Source organism: Chenopodium album, chromosome 16, assembly GCF_948465745.1.
Source record: "Chenopodium album chromosome 16, dcCheAlbu1.1, whole genome shotgun sequence".
Taxonomy (NCBI): domain Eukaryota; kingdom Viridiplantae; phylum Streptophyta; class Magnoliopsida; order Caryophyllales; family Amaranthaceae; genus Chenopodium; species Chenopodium album.
The window spans coordinates 5,742,709-5,758,217 of NC_137849.1; the positions used below are offsets into that span (position 1 = coordinate 5,742,709).

General features: G+C 36.3%; 1 protein-coding gene across 3 annotated transcripts; it reads left to right on the forward strand.

The window, feature by feature from the left end:
• Positions 1–1,331: 1,331 nt before the first annotated feature.
• Positions 1,332–14,029, forward strand: LOC145586168 (transcriptional corepressor LEUNIG-like). Of its 3 annotated transcripts, none has more exons than XM_081642919.1 (18): positions 1,332–1,564; positions 2,321–2,418; positions 2,498–2,622; positions 3,148–3,603; positions 3,683–3,768; positions 4,154–4,235; positions 4,325–4,400; positions 4,600–4,649; positions 4,840–5,148; positions 6,289–6,513; positions 6,896–7,141; positions 7,251–7,368; positions 10,851–10,960; positions 11,063–11,212; positions 12,047–12,202; positions 12,662–12,778; positions 13,055–13,261; positions 13,629–14,029. In XM_081642919.1, the coding sequence occupies exons 1-18, from the start codon at positions 1,533–1,535 to the stop codon at positions 13,770–13,772; spliced, it is 2,787 nt and encodes a 928-aa protein (XP_081499045.1). In that variant the 5' UTR covers positions 1,332–1,532; the 3' UTR covers positions 13,773–14,029. The 3 variants fall into 3 exon arrangements, with proteins under 3 accessions (XP_081499045.1, XP_081499046.1, XP_081499047.1); XM_081642920.1 differs by having other exon boundaries at positions 2,513–2,622; XM_081642921.1 differs by having other exon boundaries at positions 2,513–2,622; positions 3,686–3,768.
• Positions 14,030–15,509: the final 1,480 nt, after the last annotated feature.

Consider the following 15,509-nt stretch of genomic DNA (forward strand, 5'->3'; position numbering starts at 1 on the left):
CACATGCAAAAATAATTATATATTACTTTCTATAACCATGCATGAGAGTTACCAAATAGAGGTGATCATTTGCGGGCTTGGACGGGTAGCGGGCCGGGCCTATGCTTATTTTTTTGTCCAACGGGCTTTATGTATCAAACCCGAACCCTTTTATGCGGGCTTGATACTTTGTCCATGCCCGCTTGTTAAACGGGCCGGGCTTGCCCGCGGGCTAACGGGCCTTAATTTTTATTTTATTTTTTTATAACACTAACTAATCTTTTTATTATTTACTTGTGCTAAAATTATTTTGGTATAGTTGTCTTATAATTTTTTGTTCACAAATGGTAATAGAAATTAAAAAAAAGGTTGAAATTATGACATATGTTATAAATATATGTAAGATAAAACTTATTTAATAAGTGTTAATGATAAAATATAAAATTAAAATGAATAATTGTAACTAATAAAAGCTTATAGTTCAATATAGTCTCTTTGTATTTATTTTCAAAAATACACAAAGTATGTCATAACTAACTAACTAAATAAAATTATTAAAATAAGAATGTTATTATTATTATTAGTATTATTATTATATATTAATAAACGGGCCGGGCGGGCTAGCCCGCGATACATATTTCTTGTCCATACCCGCCCATTTATGTTAACGGGCCGGGCCTAGCCCGCCCAAATATCCAATTTTTTTCAAAAACGTTGTCCAAGTCCGCCCTTTTTGCGGGCCGGGTTGGGCGGGCTTAGCGGGCCGTCCCGCCCATGAACAGCTCTATTACCAAACTAAGTATCATAAATAAGGTATGTATTGATATCCTCATTTTTATCAACATGGCTAATTATGTATAGTAATTTTGTGGAGAAATATATTGTGAGTTTCTGGTATAGAGGATCCCATATGAGCAACTATAGAGCATACTCCTCAAAATATATTTTGTGAAAGAAATTGAATCTTTGTAAAAATTGGATAATCGGTATAAGTATACCTGATTGAAGATGGTGTTGATAACGTGTTATGAAATATATAGAAATTAGAGGATTAAGAGAAAAAGGTAATAAGAGAAGTATTACTACTTTTATGTATTACTCTTGGTAATATTTTGTGCCTCATACAAGTGAAATTGCATGGCTATTTATAGTAATAAGAACCACTATTACATTGTGGGCTATAACATTAGAGGGTGACAATTAGGGTTGACTACTACATTAAATGCAATGAAGAAATTGGAGCGTGGACATTCACACCTTGACTAAATTAATTAACTCTTAACACTTACTATATTTTTTATTTATTTTAATTCTCCTAAATTCTTCATTTGTCCAAATTAGAGGCCCTCTGCTTCTGTTCTCTCTGTTCAGTTGAGATAGATTTCTCTTCATTCTCTCTCTTCTTTCTCTCTCTAAACTTCAATTTTTTTTTTCTCTCTTTCTTTCTGACAGTAGTAAAAGCTTTGCCCTTTATTGTTGTTGTTCTTTCTTCGAGTTTAACTATTTAATGAAGAACTGACATTGTCAACTGAATTTGTAATTTCTCAACAAAAATGTCTCAGACTAATTGGGAAGCTGATAAAATGTAAGCTTTCTTACCAAAAATCTCATCTTTTTTTCAACAAATTTCTTCTTTTTCCCCTTGTTTTTCACTATCTATCTAGCATGCGGTACCTTTTTATTTTTATTTTTTCTTTTGTTTTTCTGCATTTTCATCTGGATTTAGTATCTGGGCATTTCTAATTTTTCTGGGTTTTAGTATTTTTCTCCAAAAATCTCATCTTTTTGATTATTAATTTATGAGAATTGAGAAACAAATTTACTTTCTCTTCTTGATTTAGCTTCTGGGTTATTTTTAGTTTTCTGGGTTTGTTCAGTTTCTGCATCACATTGTTTCTGACCATTTTTTTTGCTACTGTTTCAGTTTAGTTTAAAGTTAGGGTTTAAAATTTTGCTAATTAACAGTCGTAAACCCACAAAATTCACTCCTTAATGTCAACTTATGGTTTTAAAGTCTTGGGAGCTGTATAAAATGATGCCTCTTAGTATGCATGCCTCCATTTCTGTGATTTTGTGCAATTTGCTGTTTGATTTTAAGATTTTTGGGCTGATGAATTGCATAATTTCTGTAGTTAATTTTGGTTCAAAACAAAATATAATGTAGGATTCTTGGAAAATCACAGAATTGATGTTTGTTAATTTCTGGGCTAGTTGGGTGTATGTAATTTTTTTTTTTTTTTTGCTTGTTTTTAGGGTTGAATTGTTGCATAATTTGTGTTGTTAAAGTGTGATTTTTTGGAAAACCACAGAAATAATGTATGTTTATTTTTGTAATTATCAGGTTAGATGTGTATATTCATGATTATTTAGTTAAAAGGGATCTAAAGGCTACTGCACAAGCCTTTCAAACTGAGGGAAAGGTCTCATCTGATCCTGTTGGTATGATTTCTTGCGAATTTACTGCTATTGTTTCTAGTTTTTATTTTAGCTTTCAACACTTTATTTTATGAGAATTGAGACATGGTATTTGCAGCTATTGATGCACCTGGTGGATTTTTGTTCGAGTGGTGGTCCGTCTTCTGGGATATATTTATTGCCAGAACAAATGAAAAACACTCCGAGGTAGCTGCTTCATATATTGAGGTTGGTCTGAGAAGTAGTATATGGTGTGGTTGCATCTTGTATTATGTGTGTATCCTATTTTGTGTTATATCTTGATGTGCTTGATTGGCATGGCCGCATGGGCAGACGGGCTATCTGGAAATGAACCTACAATTGTATTTAGGAAGCTATAGTAGAAATTTGGTTTGAGCTTCCTGTAACTCTCACATATTGCAAAGGGTCAATACTATTAACTTTGCAGTAAATCTTTATTTTTGGTATGAGCCTGTGGTGCAATGTTTGATATCAAAGCAAGACCAAGAGTGCGTTTTACTACTTACAAATTACAATGCTTTACTCTTTAAAAACTATTATTTGCCCGTTGAATTTCAAATGTTGATGTCATTAAGATTTTTGTTGAATCTTCTTCACTGGAAACTTTATGTCGCCTTTCTATAATGTGTTACTGCTGTCCTCTTGAGTAATGCTAAATGCATTGTATTGTGCAACTAGAAATTAAATCTTAATCTGGACTTTGGAGCTTCTGATGTGTCCCTGAAATTGCAGACTCAATTGTTAAGAGCAAGGGAGCAGCAGCAACATCCTCAGAGTCAGCAACCGCCTAATATACAACAACAACAGCATTTGCATATGCAACAGATACTGATGCAGAGGCATGCACAACAACAACAACAGCAACAGCAACAACAGCCGCAACAACATCAGCAGCAACAACAACAGCAACAACAACAGCAGCAGCAACAGCAACAACAGCAGCAGCAGCAGCAGCAGCAACAACAACAGCAGCAACAACAACAGCAACAGCAGCAACAACACCAACATCAACAACAATCCCAAAGAAGAGATGGTGCTCATCTCAATGGCAATGCTAATGAGCATGCAGGAAATGATCCTCCTACTCGACAAAATTCTGGCACTGCAAGTGTCATGGCGACCAAAATGTATGAGGAACGATTAAAATTGCCCCAACAAAGGGACTCATTAGATGACACATCATTGAAAGTAAGTTGTACCTTTATATCATCATGTTTAGTGTTGTGGATTCTTTATGATAGTCTAACTACAAATGCACTTCTTGCAGCAGCGATTTGCTGATAATGTTAGCCAACTCATGGATCAGAATCATGCCACTATACTGAAATCAGCTGTTGCTGGCCAGCATTCAGGGTCTGTCTTCTTCTCTTTCCCTCTCCTTTTTGATGATTGGTTAAATATTCCAGCTTTACATTGTAATGATCTTGTTTTAATGGGGTGCTATTTATGTAGATTGGCATCCGAACATCATTTTCCATCTAGCGAATTGGTTTGAACATATTTTCTTGATGTTTGACTTGGCAGCATTGCAATTTTGTTATTTTAAGTGGTGTTGTAGCTCTTTGTTAGCTATATTCTGGACTTTGCTGCTCTGATTTTAACCTTTGATCTTGGTTCTTTGTCAAGTGAAAGACCTTTCATTTTGCCACTCTTAAAAATTGAATTATAAGCTGTTTACTTGGCCATTCTTCAATGTATTTTGAACAATTATATGATTCTGTTAATTTGCTATTTGCAGGCAAGTTTTGCATGGTTCATCTGGTGGTATGTCTCAGCAGATGGTGGCATCTCGGAATCAGCAGCAGCCGGGGTCTGTAGCAGTAAGTCTTCTTGCTCGGTTTCCTTCCTATACTGCCTTATGCAGCGCTCTGCAGTTGACATGGTCCAGTAATTTCCTGTTTTTGAGCAGGACATAAAGACAGAAATGAATTCATGCTTGACTCCTCGAGCTGCTGGACCTGAAGCATCATTGCTAGGTATTCCTGGTATTGTCTGTGATACCCTTGAATCTAACTAATGTATTACTGGCTCTAATAATACTTGAAATGATTTATTTCACTTGGATACTGCTCCTACTTGAAGGTGGCAGTTTCCAACGGTATTCTACTTTGATCGTGTAGCTGTGGTCCGGTGGCCTATTCCATGTTTATTTGGCTCATGTATTACGTTAACCTCTTGAATCAGGTTCAAACCAAAGTGGTAATAATTTAACATTGAAGGGATGGCCACTCACAGTAAGTCTTTTTAAGATCAAATTAATTTGAGTGTCCATTATTGGTACATTTGCTCCAGCCTTATAATTATACTTGTAGTTATTGCAGTATATATTGTAAGAGTCTGTACAGTTGTACACAGTTATCATTCTGATTTGGGATTTGTGAAAGAGCCCATAATTGATTCCTGACCATATTGTCCGCTTGTTAGGGATTGGATAATCTTCGACCTGGGCTTCTCCAGCAGCAGAAATCGTATATGCCAACTTCTCAACCCTTTCACCAACTTCAGATGTTGTCACCACAGCATCAGCAACAACTTTTGCTTGCCCAACAGAATTTGACATCAGCTTCAGCAAATGATATGGAAAGCAGAAGACTCAGAATGTTGTTGAATAACAGAAGTATGAGTTTTGGGAAGGAGGGATTTCTCTCTGCAGACATGGTCCCAAACCTCGGATCACCCTTGCAAGCTGGTTGTCCTGTTGTACCCCGTGGAGACGCTGATGCATTATTAAAGGTAATCATCTTCTGCTTAGATTTTTGTCGATCGGTAGGATTCGTGCCAAGCAAGCTGTTCTAGCTAATGATTTTCTCCCAAGTATTGATTTTGAAAATGTTGAGTACTTAGCTAAATCAACATTAAATTACTAGAATTGCTATTCAAATATTAAATATATTACTTTTTTTTTAACAATATTAAACACTTCTTCCGTTTCTTTTTTGATGATACATTTAATTTAGGCACACTTTAAGGAGAGGAGAGAGAATGTTAAAGCAAGTGGGTAGACCATGTGCTTAGCTTATTTAATCAAGTGTGTAGCAGTGTAGTGGAGTCAACTAAAAATAAACTTCCCAAAAAGGAATCCGTGTCAACTAAAAAGTATTCTCAAAAAGGTATACTCGTCAACTAAAAAACAATCAGAGGTAGTATATTACTAAATCATTTCAATTCTTAAATTTCAGCTCAAATGATATTAACCATATCGCCCTTATTGAGGCTCCATCTTAGAACAGGGTGAGTTGGTGATCAATTTTTTGTAGCCTTACCAGTGTGAATGTTATTAAGGCTGTTTCACGAAGAGCCTTGTTTTTCAAGGGCCTTGTTTCATGAAGAGCCTTGTTTTTCAAGGGCGCACAAGCCAAGACATGCTGAATAATTGTCAAAGCCTAGTAGTGTGTGTTGGTGAAGCATGTTTAATGTCGGACATTAGAGCCTTATAATGTACCCAGTTGCCTGTAATTTAGTACTCCCTCCGTCCTTATTTGTTTGCCCCATATGGATTTCATGGTCTTCAAGAAACATCTCCAAACATTAATATCTCCAATTATGTACGCAAACAAATTATTAAAAATTGATACTCTTAAAGTAGACGGTGAAACAACACGATCCTACATGACTAAATTATTTTTTACGAAGCATACATTAGTGAGAATTTGTGATCATAGTTTTGAAGTTTGACCCCAAAACATACAATGGTGCAATTATAAGGGACGGAGGGAGTATGTAACATCTTATGGTGAGAACCAACCGCAGCGTCTATCAATAAAAAAAAAACATCTTATGGTGGAATGGATGCCTTAAGTCTTAGTTAAGGTTGTTCTGTAACCAGTACTTGTCTCTGCGGATCTAACTCTTTGCGCTTGTACTATTTTCTAGATGAAAATGGCTCAGTTGCAACATCATCATCAGCAGCAACAACAACAGCAGCAACAACAAATCAGTCTCCACCAGCATCAGTTTCATCAGCTTCAGCAGAATGGACTTTCTGGTCAACCTTCTCAAATTTCAAATCATGTTCTTCATCAGCCTGACAAGATTGGTGGAGCTAGTAGTATTACCATGGATGGTAGCTTATCCAACTCGTTCCGAGGGAATGATCAGGTCTAATATTTTTCCTAATCCAATGTTTATTTAACTCTACATGCTTCCTCAGAGCTGTTCGTTTAAGTAGAAGTGTCAGTAATAATTGGAAATTTCTATTATATTATATGCAATATTTAATTTGATCATCTTGTTGGTGCAGTAGTACTGGCTTTTAGTTTTGAAGGAATATAATACCTTTGATTCTCAAACTACTTACGAGTATTTTCTTTCAGATACTTGGAGTGAGTTCATCTTTTGATCTAACAGATGTAAACAATGATGATTATTACAGTCTATAATGTGAAAGACAATGATGACATTTCCTAAATTATGATGGTGGCGTTGTCAAGTAACACCTTTGTAATTGTATGGGTTCCTAACATGTTTTTAATTTATTAAGGCTTCAAAAAATCAGAATGGGAGAAAGAGAAAGCAGCCTCTATCATCTTCAGGACCTGCAAATAGCTCTGGAACTGCAAATACTGCTGGACCTTCCCCAAGTTCTGCTCCTTCAACCCCCTCAACTCATACAGCTGGAGATGTGATGTCAATGCCATCCTTCTCTCATGGCGGTAGCACTTCAAAGCCAGCACTAATGTTTGGTACTGAAGCAACCGGAAACCTTACATCACCATCAAACCAGCTGGTGAGCGAATTTTAATTATGTTTTGCTGATAGGCAATATTTTAAGCATTGCACAACCTCTCATCGGCATTTCACGCCAGCTCTAAGATGGCAAACATCTGGAGTTTCAGGTTGATATGGAGCGTTTTGTGGAGGATGGGACTCTAGATGACAATGTAGAGTCATTCTTATCGCCTGATGATGCAGACCACAGAGATTCAGTTGGCCGTGGCGTGGACATAACCAAAGGTACGTTGGAATCATTGATTTGCATACTTCACATCCCACTGTTTCAGAATATGAAAGAGGCATTTGAATGCTTGAGTTAACAGCTGATATGAGCTCTGGAATTAGATATAGTCGCTAAAAATCTAACAAGTGATAGACAACAAATGACATGCATTTTCTGATGGCTTTCCAACTCCTTGATGCCCGTACGTTTAATTGTGAAATCTTATATAATGTTGAATTCTATTGTAACAATATGGCTTCTTCATTCTGGTCATTGATATCTTACTAGCCCATATCTGATGAGAGTGTCAGCCTATGCAAATTATTCATCTCAATATGTCTACCTCGAAATTTAGCCACTTAGGAAATATATATTGCTGAGTTTTTAAATAGATTTAAACAAGTCTTCACGACTCTGATTTTATGTCACTCGGGAATAAATTAAAATCTCTAGGAAGTGCATGGTCTTGATTTCTTGCTATCCATATTTACGTGACTTGAGTACATGACTTGAAGTACTTGTATTATCATTATAACTGATAGGATCAGGGGCCCACAAACTCTGCTATTAAACAGTATAGTAATGCTAGACAGAAAATAATAAAGAACATAAAAGAACTTGAGATGTATTTTACGCAGAAAACATCTTATGCTTGGAGTTCAAAGGGCGACATTATGAATAATAAAGCATTGTTTGTTTTCCACCCTCTTATATCTGCGAATATTGTGATGATATACCACTTTGGTTTGAAGATGAGCAGTATGGTTCTTAATGGATCCATATCCATATGAGTGGTGGTGTGTGGTAGTACACACTTGATGGATTCACCTACTTGGGTGTAGAAGTTGGGCGCTTCCTATGAGAATAGTGGGTTGATTCTCTAGAGCACCTATGAGCATCCAGGGAAGTGCGTACGCGCAAACTATCTGATTGCAGAGTAACTTAATCGTTAAAAGATGAATACATGTTGTAAGATTTTGTATATTGTACGATTCCTTATGACGATTCATGTTAGCCAACCCCAAATTATTTTGGGACTAAAGGCTTTGTTGTTGTTGTTTAAGAGTTGTAAGTGCGTAGTGGAAGCAAATTAAAGAGGTTGAGGTTGAGAAGTATAATTAAGGTGAAATAAAAGGCAAGACAAATAAAAGAGACGATATACTTCAAAGGAAAATCATAATGATATTTTACTACGGTAACTCTATTAATTTTAACATTAACCTTTGAAAAGGGAAAAACGGGGTAGGGGTCACGTGGGAAAAAAAATTAAAATAAAAGAGGGGGAGAGAGTGTTGACTTACTGATGGGATCAGGTTATACTCAAAGGAAATACAAAAGAGATAAAAGGTGGATTACCGCTATCACACACCATACCAAATAAACAATTTGTTCTAGGCTTTACTCAATGTGTACGTGGTGAATACAAGATAGTCAATATCTTTCTCAATTTCCTCAATCTCACATATATTAGGATCCAAGTTTAATAATGAGTACACAATGACTTTGCCTCCTATAAGCGCATAAAGTCTCTTCCCCAAGGGTTTCTCACCCCTCTTCTTTTCGGGTTGCATAATATGACAACTAACCCCGTTGTTTATGTTAGGGCACAAATATAATGTTTAGGTTGAATACATTTAAGCACATAGAAGCTAGTAGTTGACCATGGCACTTGAAGTTTTGGGTTGTCTATGGCCTCTGCCTTTTTCTCACGCTATAACTTGACAGTGGCTAGCCTTCACCGACTTAGGTAGGTTGTGGCCTACCTTTGTATCTTTTGAAACTCTTATAGATATGTATGATTTCATATAAGCTGTCTCTGCCACCACTATATTAGATACTTAGTTAGCTAACACTTGAATACAACAATCTCCCACTTGGGGCTAATTTAAAGGTATGGGACTGGGCTCACATTGGTCGGGGGTTAATGCAAGGTTCTCCTTCATTTGATATTTTGGGATGGTTCTCTTAATGTTCTTAATACAAAAAATCTCATGTTGCTCACATGGATAAAACACTCTCTTCATGACTTGGACTTACCACACTCGTGTGCCGTATTCACCATGTTGATTTTTCAGTTGACGTTTTCTATAGACACTAACCTTACAACTACATTTCTCTTTCACTTGCCACCCTCTTGGGATTGCATTATATGATAACTTACACATGAACTTATATGGAGGTCGTCTTTTCCTTATTCTCTCCATGTGGGATTTAAATTGCCTACCCCAATAGGGGCCACGTTGTGCGCAACATGCTGTTGCTGCCTTTCTCTCGCTATGACCATAGTTTGGTTGTGGCTTGCTTTTGTCACCATGTGAAGGTTGTGGCCAACCAATAATTGGATGGCGAAGACGTATGCACAATGCACACTCTACATTCGATGAACATCAAGCATAAAACCAAAGTACAAGAAAACTAAAACCAAATAACATAAGCTCCAATTAACATAACATCATCATAGTTATAGCTCTTATGTTTATTGGAGCTATTTATTACGAAGTATGTCATTTGGTTTTGGGTATGATGTTTAAGTTGTACATACGCCTCTATCATCGTATTGCAGTTCTTCTTCCATGTCTCCCAAAATCCTTTTTCTTCCATCATAGATTCTTACTACATATTAAATATCTCCACACCAAAACTTAAACAAATGACCTCCCTATAATCTAAACACAAGTAATAACACTAACTCTATATTTACAAAAAGTAATCGTCCCATCCTTTGAAGTATCACTTGCACTTCATTTCCTTTCAAAATTGATGTACATCCAAATTAGGAAATTAAACTAATAATTTTTTTTAGTTTTTTTTTTTATTATAAGTCCTATCGACTTAGCAAGTATAGCAACTAGCCAACTATGTAGTGTCATGTAAAGTTCTAGTTCCTTTAACTAGGGCGGCTAACAACCTAACGTGCACGATGCGTGCCACTTTGCTAGACATTATTAAGGAGCTTTTTGGTTTGACCCTATATCACACTTTAGTTGTTGGTAGCATTAATGAGTAAAAATTTGTAAACAAATATCTTTAGGGTAATAATGTTCGTACACTATTTATCAGAACAAGAAAAAGGCAATTAATTTTATTAAGGGCGAATAAATAAATAAACATTTTAAAAGTATAATTGTTCAAACACTATTTTATAATTGTTCAAACACTATAATTGTAGATAAATGTGTAAATAAACATTTTAAGGGCATAATGATCTCAAACACTATTTATAAAAGTTCTCATATTTTTAAAAAGTGTAAGTATGCATATAAACATTTTGAGGGGAATAATCGTCTCCACTATTCATAAGAGTGTAGTCATACTTTTTAAAATCTAGGGATCAGGCTAACGTAGATGCACAAATTTTATCAGCCGGCATAGTTTGAACTTTGAAGTAGTATCCACTTGAATTATACAAATCAAGTGGCAAGATTAAATGTCTACATATAAGTTCGTTTGGCGCTTAGTCAGAGGTTAATTTAATTCTGCTAATCTGTCATTGCTTTAGGATTTATGTTCACAGAAGTAAACTCTGTTCGAGGGAGTACTGGCAAAGTAGTCTGTTGTCACTTTTCGTCAGATGGAAAACTCCTTGCCACAGGTGGCCATGATATGAAGGTGACTATTTAAATAGAAGTGGGCCAAATATTTTATGAGTTAAAAGTTGCTTATTACTAAATGAATATGACTTTACAGAAATATGTTGAAATTTTCATGTAGGCTGTGCTGTGGCATGCTGATTCATTGAAGCCCAAAACTACACTTGAGGAGCATACAAAATTGGTAACTGATGTCCGCTTCAGTCCTTCCATGTCACGTCTGGCGACTTCATCTTTCGATAAATCTGTTAGAGTTTGGGATGTGGAAAATGTTAGTGCACATTTTCATCTTGTTGTCTCCTCACTGCAAATTGCTATATTATTGTTTTGTCCCATCGTTAAATATATCTGTGTTTTTCTCTGCTTGATCTAACAAGTATCCTTTATTTTAAACGTCAATTAATTTTTCATGCTGTTTTTTTTTATCTAAAGTATCCAAGATTCCAATGTTTTTGATGTGTGTGTGTGTGTGCGTGCGTGTGTGGGTGCGCGTGTGCGTGTGTGTGTTGAACGGCCTGTTGGCATGTATTTGTATGTCAGGTTGGATTTGCAAGAATTAATTATCCGGTGATCTATGCAGTTGACTAGAACTCAATGCTTCCTCAGTTCCTCTACATAATGCTGTTGACTAGAACTCAATGCTTCCTCTACATAAGTAGTTCATGTTAAGGCCCTGACATTTTGCAGGTTACTTGAAACCCACATTTTGTCTCAGAATGCATATTGAGATACTAAATCAAGTCATCTGGCTGAAGCAGTTGTTCTGCAGGTCAAAATGCTTTGTAACATAGATGCCTTCTCTTTGAAACATGCTAACTTATCATTCATTTCAGTTTTCACTGGCAATACTATGAAAGATCCAAGGAAACATAGATGGACCCGTTGGCTTGTTAATGGAAATGACAATAATAGATTTGTTTGTATCATTGTCTGCCATGCTTACATAGTCTATGATTGATTGTTGATGCTTAGTTTTTACTCTGTATTATGTTTTTCCCTTTCCTTGTCCTTGGTTTGTGTTTTGTTTGCAGAACTGACATTTGTCTTCTTCTGTGTATTTAGAGCCTATAGCAATTACACTGATGGGTAAATATTGTATTTTCAGCCTGGCTATTCGCTTCGTAATTTTATGGGACATTCTGCCACTGTCATGTCTCTAGACTTCCACCCTAATAAAGATGATCTCATCGGTTCATGCGATGGGGATGGTGAAATCCGCTATTGGAGTGTAAACAACGGAAGCTGTGCCAGGGTCTTTAAGGTGAAATACTGTTGAACCCCTCAACTTTGATACCCCTTCTGTCTTATTGTAGTTTGTAGTGTTGTCCTCTATAAAAATGCAAAAAAATTAGAGGGAACATCAAGCATTTGTGATTTGACCCACTGTGTCATTTACATGCAAGTTTTGACTATTAATCATTCAAATTTGTGGGATAATGAAAGCTTTTGCTTATTATTATTTATTTCTGTATTATTATTATTGTTATAATTGAAAACTTGACAACTTTTGAGCATTAAAAAAGGGTAAAGTTAACAATTATTATAGGATTGAGGGTTATCAGTCTTTTGCCCCTCTCTTATAATTGTTGCTATGACATTGCTAATTTGCTGCATACCCTTTCAAAGAAACAGAAACAGAAGGAAAGCAAAGTAGCGAACATCAGCAGGATATGATTAAGATTATAAGAATGACATTTCTTTCACATTATATTTTATGCAGGGTGGCAGCACCCAGATAAGATTCCAGCCCTGTCATGGAAGATACCTTGCTGCTGCTGCAGATAATATTATATCTATACTTGATGTGGAGACGCAAGCTTGTCTGCACAGATTACAGGTTGGCCTTTATGTTTAATTGAACAGCAAAACTTCAATGGTGGTTGCTATTTCCTGATTTTGTGCAGTAAGATGAACTGCATAATGTTTGATGAAAGTTATTCCTTGGTCCCAATTATTAGATTTTCATTTCTTGGTTAGAGTTAGAAAAGGGATAGCTTGTGTGTTTATGCATGGTTTGATTTGTATTATAATATGCTGCTGACGTCAAATGTTTGTGCTGTTTTTCTTTGCATATCTTGGCATGTGAAGCTTAACTGCATGATTTTCGTTGTAGGGGCACACAAAACAGATTCATTCTGTATGCTGGGATCCCTCTGGTGAATTCTTGGCTTCTGTCAGTGAGGACTCTGTTAGAGTCTGGAGTCTTGGCTTAGGAAACGAAGGTGATTGTGTGCACGAGCTGAGCTGCAATGGAAACAAGTTTTACTCATGTGCTTTCCATCCTACATACTCTTCTTTACTGGTGATTGGATGTTACCAGGCAAGTATCTAAACTCTAATAGCAGTCTCTGATGAATGGGAAATAACAAATAAAGAATTGAGGGGAGGAAAATGTATATACGAATTTCATCAGTTGGAAATCATAATGGATTGAACCCAGGTTTAGTGCTCCCCATTAGCATAAATTATATTTCTTGGCAATTATCACTGAACCAAAGAGTATATATGAATTTTAAAGCTAGTCAACAAAATAGATTGTTAATCAATAATATTTGTGGGAATACCGCACCCCCTAGCTCTGCTAATTATTATCCAGAAACAGCATTTTATGAGAAGTGGAATTTTCCTTGTATCCTCCTAATGGTTTTGAATCTAACATAATTATTATCCTGTGTGTGTTTTTGTAGTCTATGGAGCTTTGGAACATGTCAGAAAACAAGACGATGACCCTATCAGCACATGAAGGGCTCATTGCTGCGCTAGCTGTATCTAGCGTAACAGGTTTGGTGGCTTCTGCTAGTCATGACAAGTATGTGAAGCTCTGGAAGTGAGTCAAATGACTAGTTATTCTCCCAAAATTAGTAAAAGATTAATATTTTGACCCATTACAGCTCCATGAAGCTCCGGGCTGTTCTCTGGTAATTTTGTGACGTAGTTAGGCTTTACCCCTCCGATGTAAGTTTTAGGAACAACTTTGAACTGAACTTGTTGATTGGCACTTTTCATTGGATGCTTTGTAAAACTACTAGGTATGTTGAGAGCTAACATGTATCATCTCATAGTGAAAATCACTGGAAATTTAACTGAACTTCCTGCAGTAGCTGTTTTGTATTTCTTTTTGCTTGGTTGCTCACGCTCATCACAGGAACAAGTTGTGCTTAACTTGGTATGTACATGGAGTGCAAGAGTAATATTTCAAAGAAAAGGGATCGTGAGATTCGTGACCACTACTGATCCAAACCTTTTTAGAGTTTTAGCCCAGTGAATAGTGAATACGACGTATTTCTGCCAAAAATATCGAAGCATTGTACATTTCCTACCCCAACACCTCCATGTCTACAACTGCCCACACCTGAAAACACCAAGGCTACCACATTATTTGAGCCACCAAATTTTATTGGAAAATTTATGTCATTTGTTACAATTATGACTTCTCCTCTTTAAAAGGTTTTAACTACTGATTAACTCAAGGCGGTTTTAATTTTAGGGGAGACCCTTTCAAAATGACCCATAACATGTTTTAATTGTTTTTAATAGACTACTTGTAGTTAATAATGCCACGTGTTTTGTTTTTGATAGGTGCTAAAAAAAAAAAAACAATCCTCCACTACTCTAAACACCGACCCCTTTTCTTTACACTATCTACATGTTACCTGCCAACCACCTCGACCTATGCTGCCACCCAACCACCATGTTTGCAAAACCCTACTGGTACCCTCTTGATTGCTTTGGGTTGGCTTCAGAAGCTTGATTCGTTGGTTGTAGACTTGTAGGGTGGGAATGGCTAAGGATGGTGATGGCAAGGAAAGTAGGTGGTATGGAAACTTGGGTACATGAGTACATCCATGGGTAAGTAGAGTTTATCATGGGATGGGTCGGGTTTGGCAAAAAAAAGTGACCCATTTCAGGCCAAGGCTTTGTGCCAAAAACCATGCCCAAACCCGTTTATTGGAAGATAGATAAAATGTATGAGTTTTTATAGATCTTGTAAAAATATTTTGAAAGTAATTGAAATATGATAATTTGATAAATACCTTACGTACATGTAGGACATGTTCTCAATAACTGAACTCAGTTGAACTGAACTGAAATGAATATTTTATAACAGAAGGAAATTAGGAGCTGAACTGAACTGAACTGAAAATAAACGTATGAGAACAGACCCGTAATCATGGTTTAGGAGTTAAACACAAACCTTAATGTTGGACTTAATGATTTTGATGATGACACAACCTCACTTACTTACAAACTAATAAGTGCTTGATTGTTTAAGTGTGTGTTCAGTTGCAAAGACCAGGAGAATTAAGTGTCTTGTAAAAATACCATGAAGAACAAGAAGGCCAGAAGCAGAGCTATCCATAAAGAAGAGTTCTTTACAGGAACTGGTGCTTCAGAAATGAAGACTTGAGAAGAGAAGGTTCCCCTCAGGGAACAGAAGCTTCAGAGAAGTTCCTTCTAAGGAACAAGAAGCCTCGGAGTAGAAGCTTCATCAGAGAACATGAAGACTAAATATATTTTTATATTTTAGGATTTGTATAAGTATAAGAAGTTAATTACACTCGAAAATT